Here is a 26,384-nt window from a genome sequence, read left to right on the forward strand (position 1 = left end):
CTCAGGTGTTAAACCATTAAGGCCCTGATGTTTTCGGAGAGGTGGAGGGTGCTTCTGAATCAGCAAGAGCTGAGGTGTTGCCCTGCTGAGCCGCTGGATGTCCAAGGAGAGAAGCGTGTAGACATTGAAGCATAAACCCCACATTCCTTCTCGTCACCACCACGGCTCGGGCGTGCTGTCCTCTCTTAAATAGTTTGGCACCTGCTGAGTACGTGATTCCCTGCTCTGAGGGGGCTTGTAATGCCCCTTTTCTCTAGTGCCTCGCTTTCCTTCTCCCAAACTCTTGGTGATTATTCCTCAGGAGCATTTCCACCTGCACTGACACGGGGTCAGGCACTTTGTTGCTGTCCGTGGTGTGCAGCTCAGGTTGTGTAGGCTCCACCCAGACCCTTCTGCCTACAAGGAGGAGCCACTGACGTCCTGGTAGTTGATGCCAGGTCTCAGTTAATGTTATCAGTGGATTTATAAATGACATTTTCAAGCGCAGCGTTTGGCCCTTCTCATGGGTTTTGTTTACAGGTGGGGCATTTTACACAACTGCTTCTCTCTGTGTGGAGTTATTCTGTTTGTGGGTGCTCTCATTCCATTTCTCTGTTAATATGTTTTAAGGTACAATAATGCTGGGAAAAACTCTGTGGGAAGCATGCAGGACTAGCTACAGTATTTTATTTATTTTTTGTCATGGTACTTTAATCTGAATGAACACCCAGTTACAGGATAGCCCTTGGTGAAAGTCAGTTAAGCTTTCTGTGAAGTTGTTTTTTATTTTTACTGCTTGCACCTTAGTACAGGCGTTTTTGTGCATGGTTGGTGTGCTTGACTGCGGTACTGCCAGGAGGTGTCTTCCGTGAGAGGTTACTTTGATGAGGTCTGATTTTAAAATGGAACCTTAACTAAAGCCTTGTTTTCTTTCCAGATTGGAGGTAGAGTCTAAACCTCTTCCAGGTGTCCCTCTAAAACATTTATTTCTCCATGTAATTCTCCTGATGGAAGACCAGCCGGGGTTCCCGTTCTGCAGTTTGTGCTGAATATTTGCTTGGAGGGGTGGTGAATGAGTGAAGATACATTTGGTGATGGTAAGGCGTACGATTACGTTTCAAGGCTGACAGCTTTTCTGTAGCCTTCTGTGAAGGCTCAGGCACCGTATTGATGGGCTCTGAGCCGAAGAGTAGAAATTTAAAACTGCTTGGCTAACTGCCAGAGCACATACAGGCGGTTTCTCCATCTCCTAGCCAGTTGTACTCTTTTAACCTAAAGACTTGCTGAAGTGCAGCTGATTTGGTTCTGCTGGAATACAGTGTGATGGTCAAGATTTCCCTTTGCTCTAGTCTGGAACAGCTGGTAGAAATTCCACTTGCTACACGTACCTCCGTATGGAAGAGCAGAAGTGCCACTTGGTAGCTGAAGATGCAAGAGAAAGCAAAGCTGAATCGGGATGTTAAAATATGTCAAAGCCCATCTTGATTTCTTGGGGTTTGGAGGGTGAGGGAATTGCTAGCCAAAAGCTGCTCTGGTTAAACAAGGGCTGCCTTTCTGCAGGTGATGCAGTGAGGTAGTTGGTACAATGCATCTTAAAAACAGCGTGCCTCTTTCTCCGTATTCCCTGCCTCCTGTGCAGTTTCACTGATCCCCAGGAGCACTGCAGTGAGAGGTTTAAGACACTGGTACAACTTCAATATAAAGAAAATCCTATGAAGATTTGTTAAATGAACAAGTTGCTGAGATACTTTGTGGAGTTTCTAGTGAGAAATTTCAAAATGGTAAGATTTGGAGTGGCTGCTGTTTTATGAATTGAGCAGATTAAACAAAATTAAGGAAAATGCTTGATTCTCTCCTTAATTTGATTTTTATTAAGCAATTGGGGCTGGACAAGATGACCTCCAGAAGTCTCTTCCAATCTCAGCCATTCTGTGACTCTGTGATTCAGCGCTCAGCTGAGAGCATTAAACAAGCTGTGCTTAATAAAGAGAGATACTGTTTGATTTCTGCAGACATCTGCTCTGGCCGTGGCTGTGTTTCTGTAGGTACTATCTTCACCAGCTCGTGACGGAAGCAGCAAAGCACTGTGCATGCTCTGTAGTATAGTACAGTGAAAATCCCAAATTCTTAGTTTGTGGTAACGTGGCTCCATTGGGAGGCAAACCGCTTGCATTTGTTTTCCTGTTTGAAAGTTTGCTACCTAGATTCCTGTTTATCCGTTTCTTCTCGTCCTTTTCCTAAGGTTCAGATGTGGGAATTGCTCCGGATGTGGTTGCTGCTGATGCTGCCCTGGGAAAATGCCTTGATAGGGAATTAACACCATTCAGTGATGGGCTGTGGGACAAGCAAAGTGCTTCCCGAGCCCCCCAAAGATGTGCAGCTAGACCTGGTTAAAAAAGTCGAGCCTTACACAGGCCACAACGACATATACAAGCATTTCATCAAAGATGACTGCGGGACTGTCATCAGAGCTGGCTCTCCCTCACCTCCCCGTCACGCTAACCCCTATCCCGGGACCCACCTGCCTGCCCACGTGGACCAGCCTGAGCCTCGCAAGAACAAAGTGGCTAAATACCGTGCCAAATTTGACCCCCGAGTGACAGCCAAGTATGACATTAAAGCCCTGATCGGGAGAGGGAGCTTTAGCCGCGTTGTGCGGGTGGAACACAAGGCTACCAAGCAGCCCTACGCAATCAAGATGATCGAGACCAAATACAGGGAGGGGAGGGAAGTGTGCGAGTCGGAGCTGAGTGTGCTGCGGCGCGTTCGGCACACCAATATCATCCAGCTTATTGAGGTGTTTGAGACCCAGGACCGGGTGTACATGGTGATGGAACTGGCCACGGGAGGAGAACTGTTTGATCGCATCATTGCTAAAGGTTCCTTCACCGAGAGGGATGCCACGCGTGTGCTGCAGATGGTGTTAGATGGTGTGAAGTACTTGCATACGCTGGGTATCACACACCGGGACTTAAAACCAGAGAACCTGCTGTACTACCATCCGGGAACAGATTCCAAAATCATGATCACAGACTTTGGACTGGCAAGCGCTCGGAAGAAGGGGGACGACTGCCTGATGAAAACCACGTGTGGGACCCCAGAGTACATTGCTCCTGAGATCCTGGTCAGGAAGCCGTACACGAACTCTGTGGACATGTGGGCGCTGGGTGTGATCTCGTACATTCTCCTGAGCGGCACTATGCCCTTTGAAGATGACAACCGCACCCGCTTGTACCGGCAGATCCTGAAGGGAAAATACAGTTACTCAGGCGAGGTGAGTGTGCCGAGGGTGGTGGGGAGGGGAAGTCAAACGTGAAGCTCTCCGAAGGTGGGTCTTTGTGATGGCCAGAAGCTGGCTGTCGTGTGCAGGGTGGTAACGTTGCCAGTGCTTAAAAAAAAAAAAAAAAAATGCGATTCTGGCTTTTAAACTCCTTTCCTGCTTTCCAAAACTGCTTCCAGTGCAGCATGGTGAGCTCCTCTAAAAAAACTGTAGCTAAAGAAGGGATCTCCTCCTCTAGAACACAACAGGAGGGATTGACAGAACTGGAATGCTTGTGGGTTTCTAGCTGGGGAGACCTCTGCCATGGTAAGCTGCTGTTTGATGTTTCAGTGTTGAAACTTGAGCCAGGGTGAGTGTTTGAAATGTAGCGTGTACATACCTAGTCTGATTTCTGATACAAATCCAAGTGTAGTCTGAAAAAATAGCTTTGCTGAAAAGCAAGGTTATGGCAGACAAAGGGGCGCTTGCTTCTTAAATCTGGAGATGTATTTCCAAAATTGGTCTGCATTGTCTCCTGAGCTTAGTGTGTGACAAAACTGAGGATTGAAGGATAGTTTTCTTAGGTAATCCCTTAGGTAACTATGGAAAGCGGAACTCTGGGGAATAGATTTTAGGCAGAAGATGGGTGCCCCTACCCTCCCAGAGTCCCGTCACTCCACCGAACAGCTGGGTGCCAGGCTGACACAGCTCCTGCTAACTTGCTTCTGGTCGTGGTGGGAGATCTGGGTTCCCAGCCAGCTCCTTTACCAGGACAATTGTCAAACGTAGGCATAACCTCACTAAAAATCACAGAAAGTGGGGATAACTAAATTTGCAAGTTGCATTTCTGCCTATATCCCTCACTGGAAATGTTTAAAAATGAAGCTTTTAGAACTTCTTCTCTCTTTAGTAAGAGAGGAGAGTGTTTAGATTCCTAAACGCCAATGACTTTGTGAGATGAAGCCCACTGGGAAAGTGATAATGAGTGGCCAAGTGTATGATTCTGAAATGATAGTATGATAACTGTCAAAAACCCAGAATAAATGAATGATTGTTTTCATATTTTTAGGTGTGACAGGTATGTTGGCACTTTAATGACGGATGAAAGAAGTCTAACATGTTAAGTTTTTAAGCATATTAAGCTGCTTTAGGATTGTGTTTTAAAAAAATTAAATCACTCTGAAGGGTTTTCAGAGGTGTCAGTCAGTCTTTTATACTTTAAAGCTTTCAGGCTGGCTTGTGTTAACAGTTGGAGTATCCAAGTTAAATGAAGCTGAGGAATATTGGCGTTTGCATTGGAGACCACCAAGGAGAGCCCAGATTTGGCATCTTTGTGAATCCTGTTAATTCTTGCTGTGAGCACTCCTCAAAGTCCCTGGTAGGGAGAGGAGCCACAAAAGCGAGGAGTCACAAACCTTCAGATTTGACACTTTCTGGACCAAGCGTGTTACTTCCTTCAGAAACTACAGTACTTGATTAGCTTCTTGCCAAAACTGTTTTATCAGCTGCTTCCTTGAACTCCAAGCTTCTGCTGACTTTGGCAGCCTTTACTTCTTTTGTTAACTTGCTGAGTTAATACGGTTTGTTAACCAGTTGCAGAGTTTTAAGAGTGCAATCGGGTTATCCTAATACAGAAATAGATTAATTACCAGCAGCATGTAACATCTGCAGGGTTGCACTGAAAGGCAAAGTCCTAGTTACCTAGTTTACCTTATAACCAGTGGTAGTAGCTATGTTAAATGATTTTTTTTTTTTATGTGAAAAGGCCAGTTCACTCTGATATTTGTTGCATAGTAGAAGTCATTTTGAGTGCGTGTACCTCCTCGTAGATTCTCAGTCAAACTGAGGTAGGTGCTGGCTTGGCTCAGCCTGGATGTTGGCCTCTAGATAGCAGAGGTCAGAGCTTTCTAGAGTCCTTGTCCAAACTCAGGTTTGGTCCTTTCTAGCTTGCTCCATTGTGTTTGTCTTGGCCATTCATTTTTCTCTTCTACTTCCAGTTCTTTTATTTTGAAGAAGCAGTGTGATGGTTTGGGGTTGGGTTTTGTGTGTTGTTTTTTTTTTGTGTGTGTGTGGTTTTTTTTTGTGTGGGTTTTTTTTTTGGTGAAAGTTCTCCCTTTTATTTTGCTTTACTAGTTCTGTGTTGGCCTGGTGCCAGAAGGTCAGTGAGGCCATTGTCTCTGAATTTGCTTTTTCCCCTTGGGACCTGCTTTTATTCTTAACCTCTAATATTCTGCAATTATGAGTTCCATAGTTTATTTACAAAACACATGGAAAAGGTGTTACCTTCTCTCGGTTTTTTATTTGCTTCTGCTCATTTAACAGGTATTTTTCTATATACCTCTCCTTAATCTCCATTAGGTGAGAAGCCATTGAATAACTTTTCCATGGCCACCTCTCAGTTATCTTTATACTGCTTTGGATTCCTTCCTTTTTGCGGGGGCTGAAGATCCATCTGTGCTTACTGCATCCTATGGAATATATTCCATAGATCTGATTTTTGCTGTTACCCTTCTCTAGGATACTTGTAATCTTTAGGATGGGATGATAGGTGAGCACCATGGCTTTGTGTTGGGGCGTCAAAAGGCCTCTCTGGTTGTTCACTACTTCTACCCCTAGAGTTTCTGATACTGGATTTATTTCTTTGACAACCTCTGAGCATGTCACTGATGATGGAGAGTGGTCCACTGTGACTCCAAGAGGTTTCCTGAATGTTAACAACTGATTTGGGGGTGCCAAGGAGTCCACATAATTTAGTGAATTCCCTCTAATGTCTTCAATCCTCAGTGCATGAACTTGTGTTTAGTGACGTTGAATTTTGTAACTCATTCAACTCTGTCACTTGATATTTTTACCTTTTTGCAGATTTTTTTTTTTAAGTAAGTTTAGCATGACATCCAGGACAGGGTTCTGCCCGTTACTGTGAAATGTGGTAATTCTGGAGTCTTAGAAGCAAGTGGTGGGATACAGGTTTGACACCTGATAAATGATGCTGACGACACTGAGCTGCTGAGGTTAAAAACAAAGCTGAGGAAGTAGTGAGAGACAGCATAATAAATTGACTGATGTTCAGGGTGAACAAACTTGATCTAGTCCCATGGGAAGACGAGCAGTTTGAATTTTCTGTAAGTGATGGTGGGCCCTGAAGGTGCTTGTTGTTCTTCAGAAGAAACAATCTGAGATTAAACACTTCTAAACATCATCTTGATACTCGTGATCAAAAGCCAGTTGATACTAGGAATTAGTGTTGCTGTTGTGGGTGTCCTTGCTGTCCCGTGCCTATCATATACCTGCACTTGAATGTTGAGTGCAGTTCTGTTTCCCCCTGGAAAAAAGATACAGAATTAAAAAGCATATGAGGGGCAGCGTGAATAATCAAAGGTATGGTCTGGCTTCCATTTGAAGAACAAATGAACAGAGTAGGGCCCTTACTCCAAAAAACTGAATGTTTGAGTAGGACCTCTGACCAAACTCAGTACAGCCCTTGGCAGAATAGGGAGAGGGAACAGTGAGCAACTGTTTTGAGCGTTCCCTGGGGTAATTTAATCTGATGTCCTCTGGTCCTTGTACCAGAACTGAATTATTTTGAGAAATTTTGTAACTTCATTGCGACTAGGGCCACTGGATGCTTGTAGGTTGTATACACAAAGGTAGCACATATCACAGAGAAAGCATTAGACTATATATTTTGAAAGTGTCAGTGCACAAGCCTGAAGCATTTTACTTGTTATCCCACCACAGATTGCATACTTAAGGAGGCCATTATGGATACTGTGTGCGACGTGAATGGTTGTTTTGAAAAGCTGTAGATGTTTTACTGCTTGGAAAGCAAATATATGTCGGCCAGTAGCCTGTATTTTTTGCCCAGATGCTTTCTGTTCTTCTAGAGCCAGGGAAAATGGATGCTTTAATTTACCAGTGTAATTAAGCCTATGCCCCTAAATTGCAGGCGTGTTTGACTGTGGCCAGGTATTGGCAGGAGTTGCAGTAACAGGCTGCCCACATTGTGAATAAATTCTAGGTGAAAACAAAGTGAGCTGAAGATTTAGAGGTGTCTGGCATGTTTCCCACAGTCTTGCCAGCTTTCTTAAAGCCATCTTCTGGACTTTCAAATGCTTCCAAATTTCTGGTGTTCACAGAAAATTGCACTCCTTTTTTTTGCATTATGCTGGAAGAAGTGGGAAAATGTCAGAAATGAGGCTGTTGATAAGTTCATCAGACTACTGGAAATGGCAGGAGCCGTAAGTTGTGGATTAATTGGAACAAGAACGGGCAGAATATTTGACTGTGGTGCAGAAAGTGTCTGTCTCAGATGCAGAAGCAGAGATTTCGTGGGAATGACTGCTTTTCGTCTCTGTAATGTGAAATTTGAAGATGTGAAGTGGAAGAGGAAATGTTAAAAGAAGCCTGTGAAGTAAAGTGGGCAGAGCTGACAGCTTGAGCTGCGTGGCTCAGACAGGTTTCCGTAGGGAAGGAGGGAGCTGTATTGCCATGCCGTGAGTTTGCCCCGAATCGGTGCAGAGTCCCACTTTTTGAAAGGTCTGGCCTCAAAACCCAGTCAGAGAGGACAAAGCTGTATTGAGAGAGGAATAAAAGCCAAGGTGCCACCCTGACCTGAGAAGTAGCTCCATCTTTTTGGAAAACAAGCGAGCTCGTGGCCAGCTAATGTAATTGCTTTCTGATTGGGACCCACTTACGGCCGCTCTCCTGTTCCTGGAGCGTGAGGTCTGTTTGAAGAGGCTGTTAGCAGATCAGTAGGAGAGGTCTCCCATAATAGGTTATTCAGGTGCTGCTGACATCACTGCTCTGATTATCTCTTGTATCTCCTTCTGTACTTTCTGAACCGCTTGGAGTAATGGGTAGGGTGAGGAATGAAGAAGAGCTGGCTTTGTAACTGGGCATGCTTTTTTTCTGAGCACCTCTGAGTAAGGGTTACGTGGGCTATTGAGACTGCATTTGAAGTAGCCTGCTACAAAGTCATTCTCTTTCACTTGTTCTGTTAGAGCTTACTAAAAAAGAAGATTTGACAATATTTTAATTGAAATCTTGGGGATAAAACTGATTTCTGGGGATGCCTTTGTACCTTAGAAAGCTCTCTGAGAAATAAAGCTGGAAGTCCATTCACAGTTTCCTTTGAATTTGAAAGTGCAGAAATGAACATCAGACCATTGTTATCCTGCTAGGACAGGCTTGCTCTGGCTCTGTTTCAAAGCTTGTCCTTCTGTTGAATACTGGTACTTTTATGTTGCTTTACACAGCTGGGAAATTTGCTGGAAGAAGTGGAAGATAATATATGTTATGGTTAAATTGGGAAACTGAGCTAGGGTGTATGGATTGTTCTGATATCTGATCTGGGCAAATCATTTCCCCTTGTGGTCTGTTTTCCTATTCATAAAACAGAATCAGTTTTTTGTGGTATGTTCACCGTGGGTGAGGTTGATGTGTGCTGGTGTGGGAGCATCTCTTAATCAGTTTAAAACCAAAAAGTTTCTTCTCGATAATGGTGATAGTTGATACATTGGTAAAGGTGATGTAAGGAGAGACATGTTTGATAGATGAAGGAAGCTGGGTGTTGCTAGTCTGTAGGAGCTCTGCAAGGCACTTAGCAGCCAATGGGGACAGATGATCTGGTTTCGTGTGGCATGCTTAGATTTTTCTTGGTGTTTCTCCGGTGTTTAATAAAGCTCCTCGCCAAAGGCCCTTGAAGGAACTTTGCAGCTGTAATGTGATAGTGATCCTTTGCATGGATCAGCAGTTTGCTGAAGCTAAGCACAGGGTTGAAATACACGGTCAGTTCCATGAGAAAGGAAAAAAAATGTGACAGCTGAAGGATCTGTTCCCTTCTGCCCAGAAGCGATCAGGACAAAGTTCACTAATGAAGCTGCACAGTTGCTGATGATACAGTGTTCTTCAGATGGTGAAAATGAGGGCTGTGGACCTTAGTTTGCTTGAGTTCAAAGAGCAACTGGACGAATTGATGGAATACAGATCAGTGGAGAGAACGACACTAAAAAGTCCCAAGTGTGGGTAAAGAGGTCTCTAAGCTGCAAATTTTTGAGGCTTGAGAGTATGGGGGAGGTGTTCATTGCAACATAAGGACTATTTTTGGGGGGTCTTCCTCTGTATCTGCTGTCAGGTGATGTTGGAGATGGCTGGACTGGCTAGATCTTTGATCCAGTAACCCTCAGTCTTGTTAGAGGTGTTAGTCTTCCCTTCTCTCATTTCTTCCCTCAACTGGGGGCTTCATCCACTCCCAAGAGTTAGTGAGCTGTGTAACAGGCAGGCTGCAGAGCATCACTTGGAGGTGGTGCATCCAGCTTTTGGGGCACCTGCCTATGTGCTGGGGGTGTTCAGCGGTCCGGTCGGACATTGATGGAGCAGGTACGGCATGTCTCATGTGGGTTTTGACTTGTGGTTTGGAGGCAGCGTTATTTCAACTGAGTTTGAGAATTGGAAATCAATCCCAGGGCTCATTGACTCCCATGGGCTAATTTTACTTGCTGTATAATACTACTTTGGAAAGGCTAGACGTGCAAAGAATGAGGAGGGCAAGCATTTCCTATGAAATGGAAACATTCTTGAACTCGTAATTAAGACCCAATGCTTTAGTTCCCCTGTAGGTAGGTGAAAAAGCAGGCAATGTATACAGGCTGAGTAGTTATAAAAAGTACATTTTGCAGATGATAAAATTAGTTTAACTTCCCCTTCTTCTGCAGATTTTTTAATTTTTTTCCCTTGGAAGAAATGAGTCTATCTTGACATTGTAACTCTATAAAGGAAAATGTGATGTGAATTGCATTCAGCTTGTGACGCTGCCGTTCTCATTCAGTGGCTCATTCAGGTTTGAAGCACAATTCAGAACCTGTCTAGTAGTCCTGCCTGGCTGGCTTGCTCCCAGGTGATAGGATGGCTTCATTCTTTGACAGCTGCCCTTGCTAGCTAGTGTTGCTGTTTAGAGTTCCACTTTCTTTGCACTCTCAGCAACATCCCAAGATGCTGTCTTCCCTGTTGCTTCTACTGTCAGATGTGCAAGGGTGATAGTGTCTAAGCGGTTCTTTCTGATCCCAGGAGCGTCTGGTGCCTTTCCCCACTGCCTTCATGTGGAATATAAACCCTTCTGTAGTTTCAGAAACGAGTGCCTTTCACGTGAAGGCATGTTTTAAAACATGTCCCCTTCAAACCAAGGCCTCTTGTGAGTCTTCACCGAAGTCTAATTTTTAAGGCTTGCTTATTCTTCATTTAAAAACTGGCCTTTTCTCTTTATCTAAACAGCAAACCCTTCAGCCAGGCTCTCATTTTAAGTCTGAACCTTTGCAACATCCCTTTCTCCTAGCTTGACAAGTACATTCTTCCTCTGTTCTCACACATGCAGATTTCTGCTGCACGTTTTTTGTATAGCTTGTTTTCTTCGCCATGTCCACTCAGATTTCTTCTTCTCCATCTCTTTTATTTGGTTAACGTACACTTTCTACCTAGACTTCTTTGCAACCTGGGTTCACCCGATCTGTGCTGGCTTGTTAGCAAAGTTTGTAATGCTGAAAGGGAGTGCTGTGGTCTGTTAGACTGTCCCTGACATGGATGGCAGCTTCCTAGGTGTCAAGTGGTTGTAATATGGAAAAATAACTAAGATGCACATACAAACAATGCAAGTAACTATTTTGCAATACTTTTTTGTAGCAATTGCTCCTTTTGAAGTTATGTCAAGGCAAATAAAGAGCACCTGTTTCTAAAGCTATATGCCATTATTTGTGATAACTTTATGAATAAATTGATGGCATTCATTAATTGGTTCTGCTTTTTATTTTACAACAAACTGGCAAGTTCCAGTTCAGGCAGCATCAACAAACAGTTGGTCTGCCTAGTTGCAGTAGTGTTGCAATGTATACCACTGACCTTAAAATTATAGGAAAATTTAGTCACAAAGTGACCTCAGCAGGTTCCTGGTCCAAACCCCTGTTCAGAGCAGGGCTAAATTTAAAGCTAGGTGAGGTTGCTTAACACCTTGTTCACTCATGCCTTGAAAGTTTACAAGTATAGAGATGTTGCCACCTCTCCGGGCTCTGTCCCAGGGTTACCCTGACGTTGTCAGAAATGTACTTTTCCTTACATGCAGTCAGAATTTACCTGGTTGCAGCTTGATAGTCACCACTTGCTTTTCCACTGAGCATCTCTGAGACATTTGGTGTGGCGTCCTCCTTTCTAAATGCCCTGACAGTACTGGCAGATGCAGTTAGATCCCAGCTAGTTGAGGTTCTTCTGGATGCTGGTCTTGTCCTCCTGCATATTAACAACTCCTCCAAATCTTGGTCAAAATCAGCCAAGGGAGTACTAAAACTCATAATGCTAAAGAGAAGTTTGCAGCACAAATGGCCTGAGAGCACACCAAAGGAGAGGCTTAATGTGCAGAATTTGTATGTGCATAGTGTTTCCTATTTTTCTTCTTGAAAATTCAGCATCTTAGCAATCATTTATCCTAGCTTGGAGTTGGAAGCTTGTCATTGGAAGCTTGGAGTTAAATGCAGGTATTGAGTAAACTCTGCAGTTACTACTATAGATACATTCAGGCTTGGAATAATGCACTTATTACACAAAAAACAAGTTTCCCTAGTTCGGTCAGTGTAGGACAAACATTCTTAAATTTTGGATGTGGCTTTTTCAAAAAAACAATAAGTTTTGCATTGATGCTGCAGCAGGTGTGATCCTTGACTGGCTGGCTGCCCGCCCGTCCTGGCTCCTGTGTGTTTGTACTTCTTGTCACTTAGAACTCATTACTTATGCCTATGTAATTAAAAAAAAAATAAAACCTTCTTTTCTTGTTTTGATGACAAAGTATAACCACTTTAGAAAAAAAAACCAAAAAAACAAAAAAACCAAACCAAAACAATTTAGAAAAAATGAAGTGCTTCATAATGTATTAGCTTTATTTTCTAATCCATGCTTGCTTTGCCCTAGAAGCTTGTCCAGTTTTTTCTTGCCTTTCATAACTATAGCTTTATTATATATCATAAAGCTTTGTGTAATATGTTGTATGCTACTTAAATTGGTTACAGGGTAGCAACTGCCTTGAAAGGGGGAAAGCTCCCCCCCTGGTGATTTCCTCCTAGTACATCTCCTGTTTTAAGATGGAGAGTAAGGCAGCCTGGCTTCCCTGAGTTTGGACTGGCGTGTGTCTTCTGGAAAACATTCAAAGCAGATTTTTAAAATTGCCAGGAACAGAGAAGCACCACTGCCCTCTAATGTTCCCATTGGTCCTTTTTTTTTTTTTTTTTTTTTTTTAATACAGGAGATAGTCATGTAACTACAAGGGGCCGAGAAAGCTCGTGTGTGTCTCCCATTTATTGGCAATTTACCTTTGCATGATGCCTGTGGTGCCCTTTGCTCTGAGAGGAGCTCCTAGCAAAGCTGCCTTATTCTTCTGGAAGTTCTCTGCTGACTGGATGCATGGGAGGGTCTGGGTGCAGCGGGACCCCTTGCTCATGGGCACCCCAGCTGGTCCCACTGACTGATGGTGTTGCCCTCCCTGGCTGTGCCAGTTGATCTTTAGAGCCATCGGAGGCTTTTGTAAGACACAGTGGCCTCTGATCTTCATGCCAGAAGAGAGGAGAGAGCTCTCAAACCAGCGGGGTGGCCAGTTTTTCAGTCTTCTCTCTGGAGTTTGAGTGTCTCAAGCTGTTGAAATGTAGCATAACAAGGTCAGCAGAAGGCAAGGTTTTAAATCACATTTGTGGTACTTATTTGCATGATCATACAAGTCTCTGGGACCACATTTTAGCCTTCTTGGGGGAAGAAAGAGGTTTTTTTTTTTTTACTTATAGCAGCTGCTCTGTTTTTTTTCCCATGAGTCGCATTAAATGGTAGAAGTGTTTTATAATAGTCCTGTTGTTAGAGAAATGCGTGCATTTTTTTTCTAAAAATTAGATTCCCCCCCCCACATAAAGAGGAATTGTTTTTTATATAAATTGCTGAGCTCTTTGTCTAGAAAAAGAAAAAAAATATCAATTTACAGAGGAATGTGCTTTTGCATTTCATGTGGCTGTGAGAACGTGATGATTTTTAAATAGAGCAACAAGAGTATTGGCGAGATGCGGGCTCTCTGTTGAAAAGAGCACTGTGCTCTGCTTTGAAGAGCTGAAACACTTGAACAGGATGAAAGTGTGCCTCTCTTAGCCTGGCACAAAACACCGAGGCCAGCTGTATAAATGTACTGCGCTTAGCTTCTGCTCTTTCTTTTCTTTTAATGCACCAGCTCAGTGGGTGTGAGTATAGGTGGATTTGTGTTGCTCCATACGTATCTGAGAGTTGAAGTGTTTGTCCAGATTTTCCAGGCTGCAGGAGCGGACATCTTAGGCTCTCTGAAACATGATAAGCTCAATTAAAACCTGGAAAACCCTCTAACCTCCTACACGTACTCGCTTCTGCAGAACTTTAGCATGCTGTATTGGAAAACACTGTATTTACAGGTAAAGAAACACCTTTTCCAGTAAAAGGGCTTTGAAACCAATGTATACGTTTAAAAAAATCAATTCCCCTTCACTTTGGCTGCTTCTTGAGGTTTTTTTGGAAGGTTGTTTCCTCTGATGGATTTGGTGTATCACAGGGACCTTTCTCAAAATCATTCCTTTTGACAAGGTACTACTTGTTGTTACAACTCAGCTGTGAAGATAACTCCACATCCTAGAGCAGAGGAAGCAAGGAGAAGGGGGGTGATCTTTCTCTGCCTACATCTTTTATTTTCATATAGCTACAGTCTGCAGCACCCCATTAAGAGTTTGTATTTCACAGAATTGTCATCAGGTCAAGTGAATTTTCTGAGTCAGTGGCTTGTGGCAGGTGAGTTGGCTGGGCTTTCCCTTAGCTTGGGTTTGCAGTTTCTGAGGCTGGAAGCTTCTGTTGAAACAATGAGGTGGAGCCACCCCATGCTTCACTGTGGTAGCTTGTTTGCACTGTAATGCTCCAATTTATTTTGTTGTATTGAGGAGACCAGAAGGGAAACTCTGTCTTGGCCTCAAAGCCCCTAGAAAGAAAGAAAGGGGGGAGTAAATCTCTGTGGAGAAGAGGAACGTGGTTTTTCCCAGTAATTACATCTATAGCCACTTGGCCGTGGGGCTGCACTCCATACCAGTAGTACCGGTGGGTTCAAGACAGGACAGCAAGGGTGAAGGGCAGTTTCTGAGCATTTTAGTTGAGATTTTTGGGTTAATGACTGTGTTTGGGGAAATGGCACACAGCATATGGCACATAATTACTGTAGGGGTGGAAGAAGGCTGGAGCCACATCTGAGGGAAAAGGACTTGCAATAATGCTGTGATTTGACATATTATATTTTCATTCCTGCATCTCTGGGATCTATAAAATCCTATTAATGACAGAATAATATTTCTACAGAATTAGGGATGTAGGGATAAAGGGACATTGGTAGGGTAGAAAAAGAACATTAAGCTCCCTCTGTGCAGAATATGCATTATTAATAGAAAGGATTTGAACTACTACTGGTGTCTTTAACTCCTTTACAGTTCCCTAAAAATAGACTAGGCAGTTTCCTCTTTTACCTTTTGGCTGATTTAATCCTTTGCTTTCTACCTGTGGTTCAGATATGTTGTTTTTCCAATGCCTTAGTGGAGGTATATTTTGAATGGCAAGACGTGCTGCTACATGCTCATTTGCTTAGGACCAGGGTTCAGTGGGTGAGAATATATGTTAATTCTGAAGTGGAAAGAGCTGCGATCTGCAAGAAAGCACTCTTAGCTGCTGGGTGGATAGTTTATACTTGACCCTGCTAGCTCATCTGCATCCACTTGGGCTTGTAAATGGGCTTTGTGGCATTGAGGGTGACAACAAGTCGTGGGGTGAGTGGATGGGGGTAACATCTTAAACTGCTTCAACTGGATTTGCTAGACCTGGTCTGCTGAAGACCTGAAGGTGATATGGCTCCAGGCAATGATATGGAAATAGAAAACTAGAACAGCAGTGTGACTCTAGAGGCACAGGGAGCCCTGACTGGCACCTGTAAAACATTTTTGAACTGTGGTTTCAGATGAGTGCTATAAATGTGTTGCACTGGAGACAATTATAGCATCTTCCACTATAGCTCCCATCTGAGCACCAGACTTTGACGTTTTGAAGAGCTGGCACTTGACTGTAGTTCCAGCTGCTGACCCTGCTGCAGGTTAAAAGCTAGTTTTATTTAATCAAAACTGAGCTATGCAAAGAGAAGGGCTGTGAGCGTGCACCTTGTTGCAAATCATTTTGTGGCCTATAATTGTCCCTGCCTTACAGAGAGGCAGTTTAATCTGATCTATTTGGAGCAATCTGATGTTGAAAGATGCCTCAGATTTCCTTACCAATTGCAGTGTGCTCCTGCCCTGGGATGAGACAAAGGAGGAGTTAAGCAGCACACGTGGCACAGGTAGGAAGTCAAGATTTTGATTTCAGGTACTTTTTGCAGCTGAAAAGAGAGTTTAAGTGTTTTGTGGAGCTTCTGTTGATACTGAGTTGGATGGTTAAAAAGATACTTCCAAAGCTCGGTGTTAGTTTTTCTTGGTAGTCTCTTTACCTAACCTCTGAAATCCTTAAATTGGACAAGATTGCAATAGAAGCTTTCAGACTGATAGGCACAAGGGAACTGGGTTGGTTGCTTTGAGCTGGAAGGGGTGGCTTAAGCCAGCCGCGGTGCATCTGAGTTCCCTGTTTGGGAGCATGAGCTTCAGGGCTGGCTCTCCTCTTCTTGACATTGTCACCACCCTGCTGGCCAGAGTGAGTGCTAAAAAAGAAATCCCAGGCATATTTTCCAACACATTTGTTATTTTAAGTGGATCCTTTTATGGATTTTCCTGAAAGTGAGCTTTTACTAATACGCCAGATTAGTGTTGATTGGTGAAACAGGAGCCATGTGGACATGTTGAGGAGAGGCAGAACGTTCTGGTAGTGGCAGTTAAGAGATACCCCTTGTTAATGCAGAGTGTGCCTGACTGCTGGTGTGGGTATATGCCTGGCTGTGCATCTACAGCTCTCAACTTCCATTAGCATGATACACCCTACGCCTTAAATGCATCCAGCGTTTCAGGCACTTGGAGTGATTAACCAAAGAGTTTGATTTTGTAGCTGACAAAAGGTAGAATTGAGCTGTCTGAGAAGGAAAGTATTTGCATGTTTCCTACCTTTGTCCGTGTCTGAAGAATAATTTCTTAGGGATTCTTTCGTAGTCTGATCATTTTGAGAACTGTCATGTAGCTCAGACATAAGAAAGGTTTCTCGTTATATAGCTGAGATGACTCGAAAGACTTCATATACTGTTATATCAGGCACTGATAGGAGTGACTGAGTTAGTTTCTTATCTCTTTCCACTTAGTTCTCCATATTTTTTTTTTTGTTTCATTTACTTTTAGCTTTATAAACTTTGGAAATTCTTAGTGGCGTTCTTAAGCTACCGTTTTGCTCAAAAGACTGATATTGCAAAATTAAGGAAAACTAACTTAGCTCTGGGATGAGAATGGAAAATCATTTCATGGCATACTCATCTTCCAAAATTTGTAGGAGTTCCTGTGCCTCCAGTGTTTGGCACAGGGACTTGGCAGGGATGGATCTGACATTGGAGGTATCTTTAGCTATTTCATTAGTGTTTCATGGTCTCTGAAAAATTCCTGTTTGGAAATGCGTTGGAGCACTTGACAGCCTTGTTTGAAAACCTTCTGCACGCGCTGAATGCGTGCCAGGCATGTGGAGCTCCCAAACTGTCAGTCTGGGTAAATCCAGTGAGTAAGCGTGATAACCGTTCTTAACAGAGATGGCAAATTACCCACATCTGAAGGCAAATGAGAGTCAGGGCTTGAAGTGTTCCTCGCCTTCTGGAAGCAGGGAGCCTTCTCCTCCCTGTGGCTTTGGGCAGGCAGCGTTGCCTCACGTATCCCCTGCATCATCAGTGGATATATTCCGTGTCTATGGGTGAGAAGCGCTGTGGGAGAGGGGGTTTAGGGCTAGGAAAAACTATGCTTCTCCACTTATTGATACAGGTCATTTTGTCCTCGTCTGCCCTTTGTGCTGAGCAAAGCTCATTTGCCTAGAAGCTTGGAAAATAATGTTCTCCAGTCTTTCTGGGGACAGAAGCCAGCAGGCAGACTCAGCTGCACAGGGCTTCCAAAATCTGCCACAGGTGAAGCAGGGAGAGCGTGGGGACTGAATCTTGTATTTCCCCAAACCTATTCTGTTAAAATCAGCATTTACTTACTGGTGGCTCATCAACAAAGTAGAATGTGTAGTGACGGTGGTTCTCTATAAATTGCCAAAGGACCAGTGGTATTTGGGGCTTTATCGACTAACCCAGCTTGAGGGGAAGGGAGAGTATGTTCATTATATTTGTAGATGACATTGAATTGGAAGGGCTGCAAAGTGCATTGAATTCCAGATGGCCCTAACAAACTTGAGCAATTCAATAGCAGATGCAATTTTTTAGAAAATAAGTTAGTGCACTTAAATAGGTGAAGAATGGAAGATTTGGAGGTGTTGGCTTCTCAGAAAAGGATCTGTCTATGAATCACAAACTATTATGCAAGACGGCAATATCACGCTTGTGGAAAAAGGCAAATGTTCTGGGGTGTATGAAGAGAAAGACAGGCTGCGTGTGGTGTAATCCCACTGCATTTAGTGGCTGATGTGGCATGCCAAGCTGAAGCTCTAACACTTCTGGGCAGCAGACTTCAAAAGCACCGCGGGCCAAGCGGAGAGACTTGACAGAAGATCAACAAAAACAATTGTGAGTCAGAAAACCAGTCTCTGGAAGATTGAAACATTTTTGGCTGTTTGGCCTAAAGAAGGTGTTGTCAAAGCAGTTTGCAAATATGCAAAAAACTGCTTTGAAGAGGGAAAGGATTAATCTTTTTTCCAGGTTATGTCAACCAAGAGTCTTAAATTGCACTTAGAAAGATTCCCATTAGACCTTTTTACAACACTAGTGGCTCCTGCTCCTAAAAAAAAATGACCCAGAGGATTGCTGAAGCTGCCTTGAAGAGCAAGTTGGACAGTCATCTGTCAGGAATGATCTGTGGTGGATCCTTTAGGGACCGTGGGATGGATTGGATGATCCCTGGATGTCCACTGCAGCCCTGGTTTTACCCTGCTTTCCCAAGGAAGCGGGGTTTGTGAAACTCTGCTATCTGTCTTTCAACTTCCCACAATTAACTGTGTAACTTCTGAGGTCGATTTCTGCCCAATTTGAGCAATGTGGAGAATTCAAAGGCCTGAAGTTTCTATGAGTTTTATAAAAGTCAGTGGCTCAGTAGGCGAGAGAACTAAATTCACTGCAGGAAAGGTAATTAAATATCAGACCAAATTTATCCAGAGAGCCGATCAGCACGTGTTTATTTCTGATTTATTTGTGGCACACAACCCTATTAAGCAGAGATGGAGCCTGGGCAGTGGTGCAGGTAAGAAGAAGGGGTGTGCTGCTGCTGCCATGGAGGGGAGGTGACAGTACTGGCTGGGGACAGGGAGGAGAAACACTGGAACCGTAGAAGCCTTGGTTACAAGAGACCTTTGGAGGTCTCTAATCCCATTCAGCTGGAGATGGAACTCTTGCCGATATGAGAACGTGTTGGCTGTGACATTGTCCTCCTGAATCTTGAAAGGCTTTAAGGATGGAGATCCCCCCCCTCCCTGATGACCTTTTCCAGGGCTGCACCACCCTTCTTGTATTTCCTGGTACCAACCTTCCAAAGCACAACTTCTCCCTCTTGCCCCTTGTGTTGTTTGGACCTGCTGTGTAGCTCTGTAATCCTTATAACTACTTTGAAATAAATGCAATCTGCTATTAGATTGCTCTTAGACTTCTCTTTGACAGACTGAACAAGCCCAGCTCCTTTCACCCCTTCTTGAAGGCTTGGAAACCCTCACTAGGATCTTCTCCACATTTTTCTTGAACAGGGAGATGGACAGGCTTGACAGTAGTTCGTATGATTCCACATAGCAAACTGAAAACTTCTGATGTTTTTTGAAAAAAAAAAAAAAAAAAAAACAAAAAAAAAAAAACCAAAACAAAAAATCCAAACCAAGAAACAAACAAAAAAAACCCCAACAACCAAACAAGAAAACAAACAAAAAGCCCACAGTAAGAAAGAACAGGGTAGGACATAACAGGAGGAAAAAAAATCACACTGGTGTAAGATGATAGCTGCAGAATTAGGTATATGTAAGTTAGGGATGATTGAGCTGTCCTTGCTACTTTAATTTTTCCTTCTTGTGTATATGCAGTTTGGTGCAGTTTCAGTGGCATACCTTGTTGTTCATCATGATCTCTGAATAATTTGGATGCTGAAAGAGACAAAGTGGGATTCAGAACAGTTGTTCTGGATTCTAACCAAAACGTCCCAAATAGTGCCAGGAAAAGGCAACTGTAAATCAGTCACCCAGGACTGAACTGTGATAAACAAAGCAAACCTGCTTCTAGTGTCTCCTGGTGTTTTGTGCACTTAAAAATGTTCAAAGTGGCTATAGTTTATATCCACCTTGCCTACCCAAAACAGTGCTTTCTGGGAGAGAAACAAGAATATCATTAGACTGGGACATACTGGCCTACCTTGGGAAGCACTAAGATACTTAAAGCTGGGCTTGCAGGAAATGCTTGGACTGAAGAAGGGGTATTCCACCTCCTCTGCCCCATGCCTGGGTTGGATTCTAATTAAAATTGAAAGAGTGACTATAAGGAAGAAAGGAGCCAAGCCAGTCAGCAGGGCTCTTCTGCTGGTGCCTGGGTACCGCTGATGTTTTCAGCACAGCTCCTCATCTGTGTGCTGCATGTGGTTGTGGTGCTTGGGCTCGAGGAGGTTAAAGGAGCCTCTGGGCTGTTCTGAGCAGGAGAGGAGAGCTGGTGCCAGCTGGGGAGCAGGGCACGGTTGGACTAGCAGCTAAGACCGTCTTAGGATTTACTCCCCCTTGTTTGTTCTCTTGTATGCAACCAGGGCTTGTGCATCAACAGCTTGAAGCCTGCAGGAGGGTATGTGTGTGTATTTGGAAGGTTATAAGCTTATCCGTTCATCCCTTCCCACTGCACTAATCAGCGTGATAAAAGATATTCTTTCTCCCTGGGGAAGATTTTTCCTCCCTATCGGGGATCACCATTTCTTCATTAAACTGTTACTCTGAATTGGTATGTAAAGACACCTATTGGCTTCAGTTCCAGTTCTTGAGCAATCCATCTCTTAAGATAATAATTCAGAACGAGAGAACATCATCTGAACCAAATTTGAGTTTTCCTTTGGAGAATAAAGCACTGAAGATGTCAGGATACCCAGATGTTATGAACAGACTGGGAAAGGTAGTCCCCAATTTAGTTACTGCAGATACTGTTGTGAACTGATGCTATAGCAATATCTTTGGAAACTGCTAACCCCTTCCCTTGCCTGTTTGATGGCAGTCTCCAGCCGTCTGTACTTGGTGATCTCGTGTTTTCAACTGTGTTCTTCTGATTCCAGGTCTCTTGACCCTGAGCTTTCTCAGTATACTCTTTCTCAGGCAAGGTAATGGTTAAAGTCCCCTATGTCTAACTGTAACTTGCTGACACATTTTTGAGAGATGGATGTGAAGTGATTCAAGCTAAAATGTGTATTACCTAGGCATTACAGTTGGAAGAGCTGTCCCTGGCTTTGAGAGAAGAGCTTTGTGTTTATTGTTTTTGTAGCTGCTGTAATTTTACTGCATGATTCTAGCTGAATACTCAGTGCTTGTACAGGGAAAATCGGCTGGCTGTTTCCATTCGAAAAGCTGGGTTATAGAAGTTCACAGCACCAGATGGCTGTGCATACTTATAATGCTGTGGATTATTAAAGGGCTGTTGTGTTTTCCTCTTTCAACCTTCCTGTATGCCTCCTCCCCACATCAACAAGTTAATGCCGATGCCTGGGAATCTGCCCTGCGCAGACTTGAGCACGTTACATCTTTTCATCGGAAGCTCTTTGTTCCAGCCCTTTTGAACGGGGGTGGCTTTGATCACCTCTTTGCAAGTGCTTGAGGGCTGAATGATGCCCTGGACTGGGCGAGCCTCCGCGCAGTCCTGGGCTGGTTCAGCGTGTTGCATCTCATAGTTGCTGTCCCCAGCCTGATCCTTTGGACTTGACACTTTCTGTTTTCTAAAGTCAAGCAGGAACCTCCTAAATTAGGCAAAACAGCTCCATTAACATCAAGACTCCAAAAACCGTCAGCCTCTGGCCAGCAGCCTGTGGTGTCATCTGAATCACATCCTTGCCCAATACCACATTAACGCCTATTTTGCCAAGACTTCTACAGCAATGCAGGTTTTACTGTTCAGGTGCCTCCTGAAATGGACACCTCTCTTGTATGAAAGATGTAGTGCAAAGGGAGGACCTTCGATTAATTTATTTTTAATAGCTAACAGCATGTCGCTTGTCTACCGCAACTGAGATCTGAGTTCTAAAATGCAACTACCCTGAAAAATGATAAAAGATGGAGAGCTGTGCCTGCCTCCAACACCATACATATATGTTATGTCAAGTCATTTGGGGACGGGGAAGAAAAGCCTCTGCTGTTTGTATTTGTGATACCTGGGTGCCATTTGTGTCCCGACTGTCTTTTTCGTTAATGTTTTTTAACGGCCCAGGTGTCTTCAGTGGGACTGCAAATAGCAGCAATTGGTGAACATAGAGTGGGGATGTATATAGGGACACATACGCAGTTCTGGCTGGTAGAATGGCCAGGTGTCTATAGAATAGAAAGCAGCTGTTGCAAACCTGCCATCCCACATATGTTCTGCAGGGGAAGAAAGGCTCATCCTGATGCATGTAATCAACATCTGGAACAAACTCCTTTATATTGAAAATTCTGCCTGCCCAGGTCAGCGTTGGTCTTTGCAATTTCTTGAAAAATGGAATCTGTGTGGCCTGTCCTCATAGGGGTACGAGTGTATCTGGGGGAAGATGCACTGCTTGATGAAAAAAAAAAAAAAAAAAAAAAAGGGATAAAAAAAGTAACTTAGAAACCTGAATACGATAGAAATATTTTAAAGAACTAGTGTCCCACAGGAAAATGGATCAGAAACATCTTTTAAGGTAAAAACAAATAAAAAGCCAGCATAAACAAACTAGTTGTTAGCTTGTTTGCAGTGCAGGTTTTGATGACCGCTTGCCAGCAGTGTGTGCTCCCATCACGGGCAGAGTAAAAATCAGGGACTCTGCTCTGGTATCTAAAATCAGCCCTGACAGCTGCTCTGCCTACAGAGTGCTGGCTCCCACCCCCACCTAGGTTTAGTTTGGTTAGACAAGAAGGCTCAGGCTGACAACACAGGTCAGCGTTTTATTTCAGATGCGCGTGTTGGGAGCTCTCTGCAGCGCAGGGCAGGCGCGCGCGCGCTTCAGCTGTAAGTGGAAGAGGTGGGTTGGTTGTTCAAGCTGGAGAACGGCGTGTTGTTTGTTCCCCACACGCCAGCGTGGACGGTGCCTCGGTAGCTTCTGTGCAGACGTGAATAAGGAGCAGTGGCGGTGATGGGATTTAATCATGGAAGGCCTAGTGCTGCACGCGATCGCTCAGCCCAGGTGACACTCAGAGGAGGAGCTCTCGCTTTTCCTCCTCTTCCAGACACGGAGCCTGAGTCTGAATAAAACATAGCGTACTTGAGAGCTCTTTGAGGCATTGTAAACAAAGCTGCTTTCCACCGAGTTCATTATCTAGCAGGGCTGAAGTTGCAGATCAGCAATGTGCCCTGTACTTTATGCAGGTCAGGAGAAGCTTTTGCAGGAAATGCTCTTGTACCTTGGAAGCGGCAACTGTCATTCCTGAGGGGCCAAAGCTACAAATCCCCACAGTGGGAGTTTCTCCCATTGTCATTAGGGCTGTAAGACAGACTGTGGCGGTGGTTTCATCCTTGGTTTAAGTGCTGCTAATTCTGGACTCGGTGCCAGTTGCTCACTTGAGCTGATGTAGCTGCTTCTGCAGCCATCTGGTGAATCATGCCAAGGAATGGTGGCTGAAAACCCCAGCAGAAAAATGAACAGAAGCTTCCTGATTTGGCTCACTTTCATTACACGAACCAAACTCTCTGTGCTGGCACAATGGAGAGTGCAGGGTCAAAATGGGAATGAACAAAAATGGTGTGCTCATCGTTGGTGGCAGGGAGCGTTGCTGTTAACGGCGATACAGGCACGATATGAATGCAGTCCCTCTGACCAGATGGACTTGTTCAGCACAGTCTTGGCAGGCTCGTTCCCAATCTTTTTTTTGTCTTTTAAAATAGCCGCCTGATATGTGCACCTGCGTGCTGCTTCTCAGCCTTCCTTGACACTTTGAGACTTCCCCAGCGCTCAGACTCATCCGAGGAATCAGTGGGACTGGGATACAGTATTTTTGACCTAAGACTGTGATCTTTTGCAGCCGTGATAACATGCTTTGTGCTTCATGTTTTTGTAAAGACCAACTGTCAAGGGATATTCGGACCTTTGCAGTTCTGGGTGTCCGTCACCTTTCCCACAACATTATGTTTAGAGCCCATATCAGTTCTCCTGGAAACAACATGTAACTTGGGTAGGAATCGGGAAGTCGGGATGTATTTCTCCTTCAGTGGGTTCTGTCAAGACTAAAAGCAAAGCTTGGAAGTCAGATGACTGGTTCTTTTACTTGCACAGGACTAACCAGAAGATCCCTCTGCGGCTTTGGGTCTCTAGCAGAAACGTCAGGGAGCTTCAGTGTGCGTGTGTGTAGGCTTGTGCACCGAGCGCTGCGCCTGTGGAGGTGAGGAGACCTCTCGGATGGCCAGGGAGGAGTTGCTGTTAGCTTGGAGAACGCTGTAGCCAGACTCAAGCAGGTCACCTGTCAGAAATGGGTCTGTCCAGGTTCTCAGCAAAGGTGCGGGTGCTGAAAGGTGTCACCTGGGCCTAGAGGGATGCGAGGGGACAGGCAGTCTGACAAAAAAGGAATTTTGCCAGTATCTGCAGTTCTTCGATCTATGAGGTCCATATACATCTTTACAGCCTGTCTTCTTTCCCCTCTTCCTGAGAGGCCTCTTAACCTCTTGGAGTCAGCAGTTGAACAGGATAACTCTGCACAAAAGGTAGAAGTAAAGAATGGGTGACTGTACAGCTCATCTCAAAGATTGTGAGTTAAGGAGTTGCTGATTTTCTGTTTCAAATAGCCTCACAATCACTAGAGAAAGTTCAGCAGTCTTTCCTGCCTCCTAAGGATCTCTGCATGGTTTGTGCTTCTTAGTAGGTAGGATGTAGTTTTGGTGGGGGTATTTTTGTTTTTTTTTTTAATTTAAGGATCCTTTACAGCTTACAACAGTACTAGGCTTTACTACATCTCCACTATTCTGATCTCAGAAGCCTGGCAGTTCTGCTTCTGCCTGGTGAACAGAGGGAGAACACCTTAGAGCTGTTGTCGTGTAAGCATGAGCTGGTAAGTCTTTGCCAGTGCTTCTTGATGATTAGATAAAGAAGAGCAAAATGATGGCATGACATCCTCTTTCATGTTCTGCTGAGCCTGCACACAAGAGTAAAGATGCACTGTCGTTTCCTTTGGTTGTTGCAGGGACAGTCATTATTTCTGCATTAGGCTGAGCTATTCAGATTTACTTACAGCAGCTCTTCTGTTCCCTCCTTTTTCTTTTTTTTTTTTTTTTTTTTTTTTAAATTCTGCCAGATCATGTTTTTAGATGCTCTGCTAAATTCTGGAGTTACAGACATTACTTTTCAGAGGATGTTCAGTCCTCCAACATTAAGGCCAGTAGTCTCCAGGGTTAAACTAGTCTGTATCCAGTGTTTGTCTCATGACAAATGAGGTTTGGGAAATGGATGCTGCACCAGCTATCCCAGACAGAAGACTTGATTGTAGTTGATGGAAGAGCTGGTCACGTGTAGGAGGTCTCTGCTGGCATTCAGCAAGTACTGCCGAGGCTCTGCTCAGAATATGGCTATTCTACCTTTTTTTAAGATGTGTAGGAAGACACTAGAATTACTGTAGTACCTTTACCTCCTGGAGGAATGAAGTCTTAACAGAGGGAGCAGCGCAGAAGTTGTACTCACGCTGCATTACTTTTGAAATCAGGTCACAGAAGAACAGGGGTGCAAAGTGAACAAGTATCAGTGACCTCTTCATTTTTGTGCCACAAAAGAGAGGAATTTATCACTGCATTAGTGAGATTAAAGGCAAGACTATTTGATGGGGTTAGCTGATGCAATATTTCATTGCCACTGGATGGGAGCATTTTCCTTCCAAGACATTTTCTCTTTCACCTCAGAGAAGCAGAGGGGCAGAACCTCCTCTAGATCACTTTGGTCCTGTTATGTGAGTGCACCTTGTGTCCTGCACACACTTATCCTTCTTGGTCTTCCCCAAACTCACTGGCATTGACCTTCATCAGCTGTTACACAAGCTACTGCCGCTGCCTTGCAATATGAATGGGGAGGATTCCTCTGGTTTTGCTATGTTAAAACTGCTGTTTTGCAAACTGATGCAAGGTTTCCAGAGAGTGGATACGTTTCTTCAGGGACTGGAGTTGAAAATTGCTAAATTCATTCCACCCAGTGCTTCAGTAGAATGTAGCCTTACGTATTTTCAAAGAAAAGGCTTCAGTGCAATAAACCCAAAGATGTGTACGGTGCAGCAAATGAAACCTCCAGCTGCATAAACAGATCGATAAACTGATTTGTGTTTGCTGACCAGAAGAAAAATCTAATTGCGAGTACTCCATATTCAGCGTTTGTGGTGAAACTAGAGTAATTGGAATAATGAGAAATCCAGTTTGCTTTTGTTTGGAGTTTATTCTTCTTTAGGTTTCACTAAACCAGACTGGTGCAATGCACAGGCCTCTCAAGGCTTAGGCTGGTGTCGTATTCACAGTTTCTAGGTCTTCAGGCGGATACATTCTTCATGGATTTCTTCAAATTCTAAATTATAACATTTGCCATCTTTTAGTGTGACTTGAAATGATTGGTGTAACATTGTTCTTGGTGTTTAGAGGCTCCTTTCACCTGCCAGAATCTCCTGCTCTGTGTCGGGCAGCTGTCGGTTGACTGAAGTTTGGATGCACCTGAATGGCAAAATAGCTCTCAGGTTCCAGATCTGTGCGGTTACTACCATCTGCAAGAGGAAATTTTGCTCTCCTGCATGTCCTGAAGATGTATTTCCAAGAAGCGTGTTGTTGTGTCAGTCGTCA

At 43.9% G+C, this 26,384-nt stretch overlaps 1 protein-coding gene across 3 annotated transcripts in view; it reads left to right on the forward strand.

The window, feature by feature from the left end:
* PSKH1 (protein serine kinase H1) overlaps positions 1-26,384 on the forward strand; it is a 37,419-nt gene that overhangs the window by 818 nt on the left and 10,217 nt on the right. For 2 of the 3 annotated variants that reach the window (XM_042797537.1, XM_032985346.2), the window contains exons 2-3: positions 917-1,076; positions 2,222-3,253. In XM_042797537.1, coding sequence (XP_042653471.1) covers positions 2,309-3,253 — 945 coding nt within the window. In that variant the 5' untranslated portion in view covers positions 917-1,076; positions 2,222-2,308. The remainder of the gene's footprint in view (positions 1-916; positions 1,077-2,221; positions 3,254-26,384) is intronic. The other variant, XM_042797538.1, reaches the window with a different exon arrangement.

This window comes from Tyto alba, unplaced genomic scaffold (assembly GCF_018691265.1).
Source record: "Tyto alba isolate M040663 unplaced genomic scaffold, T.alba_DEE_v4.0 Super-Scaffold_26, whole genome shotgun sequence".
In the NCBI taxonomy this organism is placed as follows: Eukaryota; Metazoa; Chordata; class Aves; order Strigiformes; family Tytonidae; genus Tyto; species Tyto alba.